This window comes from Haliaeetus leucocephalus, unplaced genomic scaffold (genome assembly GCF_000737465.1).
Source record: "Haliaeetus leucocephalus isolate CR32 unplaced genomic scaffold, Haliaeetus_leucocephalus-4.0 Scaffold530, whole genome shotgun sequence".
Lineage (NCBI taxonomy): Eukaryota > Metazoa > Chordata > Aves > Accipitriformes > Accipitridae > Haliaeetus > Haliaeetus leucocephalus.
This window is the reverse complement of record NW_010972966.1, coordinates 1-2,846: the sequence shown is the minus strand read 5'-3', so window position 1 is coordinate 2,846 and position 2,846 is coordinate 1. Positions and strand designations below refer to the sequence as shown.

The 2,846-nt window shown below is 69.6% G+C and overlaps 1 protein-coding gene across 1 annotated transcript; it reads right to left on the bottom strand.

Moving 5' to 3' along the window:
- Positions 1–6: 6 nt before the first annotated feature.
- Positions 7–2,842, bottom strand: ZNF865 (zinc finger protein 865; the record flags this gene model as incomplete). The annotated part of the gene is made up of 1 exon (XM_010576543.1): positions 7–2,842. A coding segment is annotated over one exon (2,787 nt), but the record flags the coding sequence as incomplete, so codon positions are not given.
- Between the last annotated feature and the right edge of the window lie 4 nt (positions 2,843–2,846).

Sequence of the window (2,846 nt, the reverse complement as noted above, 5' to 3'; positions counted from 1 at the left end):
CCACCACCACCTCCCCGTCCCATCGGGCGCCCACCGCTGCCGCCGCGCACCGTCCTCAGGCGTCCTTGTGTGCCAGGGCGGCCAGGCGCTCGAGCTTGTGGCCGTGCCGGTGCTTCTTGAGTCCGTAGGTGTTCCGGAAGGCTTCGCCGCAGGTGCTGCACTTGAAGGGGCGGCCGCCCTGGTGGGTCTGCAGGTGTTTGCTGAAGTACTTGGGGTCCTTGAAGAGCTTGAGGCAGGCGGAGCAGCGCAGGTCGCGGCGGGCGTCGTGCGAGCGCTGGTGCCGCAGAATGGAGGACAGGTAGAAGAAGCTCTTGCCGCAAAGCTCGCAGCGGTAAACCTTCTCGCCCAGGTGAACGCGCCGGTGTTCCAGGAGGTTGGAACGGTAACGGAAGGTCTTGCCGCAGGTTTGGCAACGTTGGGGGCGGGCGACGACGTGGAGGCGCTGGTGCTCGGCCAGGCTAGAGGATTGGGCGAAGCGCTTGTTGCAGAGGGCACACTTGTAGGCGCGCTCGCCGGTGTGCACCACCTTGTGCTGCCGCAGGTACCAGGAGCGCAGGAAGCCGCGGCCGCAGACGGCGCAGCGGTAAGGCCGTTCCTCGGTGTGGCAACGCTGGTGCCGCATCAGCAACGCCGCTTCCCAAAACCGCTTCCCGCAAACCGAGCAACCAAAATGGCGTTTCTGCAGGTGCCGGCGCCGGTGCAGCAGCAGGTCGTAGGCGCCGGCGAAGCTTTGCCCGCAGACGCCGCAGGCCAGCGTCCGCCGCACCAGGTGGACGTACTTGTGGGTCACCAGCCCCAAGAAATGCTTGAAGCTCTGCCCGCAGGTGCCACAGGTGAAACGCTCGCCGCTCGGCACTACCGGGTGCTCCTCGGGGGGCTGCAGCCCGCTCTCGGCCGGTGGCCCCCCCTCGGGCAGCAGCCGCTCGGGGGCGGCCTGGTGAACCAGCTTGTGCCACATCAGGTTCTCGATGAAGCCGAAAGCTTTGCCGCAGGCGTCGCAGCCGTAGGGTTTCTCCCCGGCGTGGGCTTCCTTGTGGTTGACCGCGCGGAAGAGGTCGGGGAAACGCTCGCCGCATTCGCCGCAGCCGTAGCTCAGCCCCTCGGGGGGGGTCCCGGCACCCCCCAACCCGCAGGGCAAGGGCAGCCGGTGGATCTGCTTGTGCCGGGTCAGGCTCTGGGGGTAGCCGAAGGCTTTGCCGCAGAGCTCGCACTTGTAGGGCCGCTCGCGGGTGTGCACCACGTGGTGCTTGCTGAGGTGGAAGGACTCACGGAAGCGCTTGCCACAGACGGCGCACTGGTGCGGCTTCTCCCCGGTGTGGATCCGCTCGTGCCGCTTCAGCGTCTCTCGACGGCCAAACGCCCGCCCGCAGATGCCGCAGCCGAAACTCTTCCCCGGCGCCAGCAACGCGGCCGGCGGGGGGGATAAGAAGCCCCCGGCACCGTCGGCCGCCTTCACCTCCCCCTCCGGTGCCACATAGGCACTGGGGAACACGGGCACCGCCGCCGCCGTTCCCTTGGGGACGCCGGGGTACGCCACCGCGCCGGCCTTGGGGCCGGCGTGGACCTGCCGGTGCCGCAGCAGGCTCTGCGGGGCGGCATAGGCTTTGCCACAGACCTCGCACTTGTAGTCGGGGCGCTGGCCGCTGTGGGCGGCTTGGTGCCGCAGCAGGTACGCTGGATCCCGAAACTCCTTCCCGCAGACGGCGCAGGGCACCCGCAGCAGCCCCGAGTGCGTCTTGACGTGGCGGGTGAGGCTCTCGCGCCGGTTGAAGCTCTTGGCACACACCGAGCAGCTGAAGGGCTTCTCGCCGGTGTGGATGATCTGGTGCTGGTGGAGGTGGCTCGGCTTCTTGAAGACTTTCCAGCACAGCGAGCAGGTGAAGGGGCCGTCCGGGGCAGTGCCGCTGGGTGCTGGGGCGGCACTGCCGGGCGCCAAAGTGACCCCGCCGGGCGCCGGGATGACCCCGCTCGGTGCCAGGATGACCCCGCCGGGCGCCGGGATGACGCCGCTGGGTGCCGGGATGACGCCGCTCAGCGCCGCGTTGACCCCGTTAGGCGCCGCGTTGACCCCGTTGGGTGCCACGTTGACCCCGTTGGGCGCCGGCATGACCCCGCTCGCCGCTAGGCTGACCCCGTTGGGTGCCGCGTTGACTCCGTTGGGCGCCGCGTTGACCCCGCTCGCCAACGGGTTGACTCCGTTGGGTGCCGGCAAGACCCCACCGGCCCCGTTGGGTGCCGGCATGACCCCGGAGGTGGTGGCCACTGCCGCGGGGGTGACGCCGGCAGCGCCGCCGTCCTCGGCAGTTTCCTTGTGGCAGCGTCGGTGGCGGATGAGGCTGGAGACGTGGTTATAGGTGCGGCCGCAGGTGCCGCATTCGTAGGGCCGCTCGCCGCTGTGCACCAGCATGTGCTGCACCAGGTGGGACGACTGCTTGAAGGACTTCTGGCAGACGCCGCAGGGAAAGCGCCGCTCCATGAAATACTTCAGCCGGCGGAAATAACTCTTCTCCTCCTTCGACGCTGCCTCCGGGGGGGCCGGGGGGGCCGCCGGGGTCCCCACCACCGCTGCTGTCCCCGTCGTCACCGCGACCGTCCCACCCCGTTTCAGCCCCCCAAAGAGGTGCTGGTGGCTGGAGAGGTCCACGATGCCCCACTGGGGCGCGTTGAAGGCGCCGGCGGCCTCAAAGAGGGGCTGCGGCGGGGGGGGCACGGCCGGGCTGGGGTACGGGGGGGCCCCCGCTTGCACCCCCACGCTGCCCTCCGCCTTTTTCGGCTGGGAGGAGGAAGAGGAGGAGGAGGAGGAGGAAGAGGAGGCGCCGCCTTCGGCCTTGAAGTCCTTGTGCTTG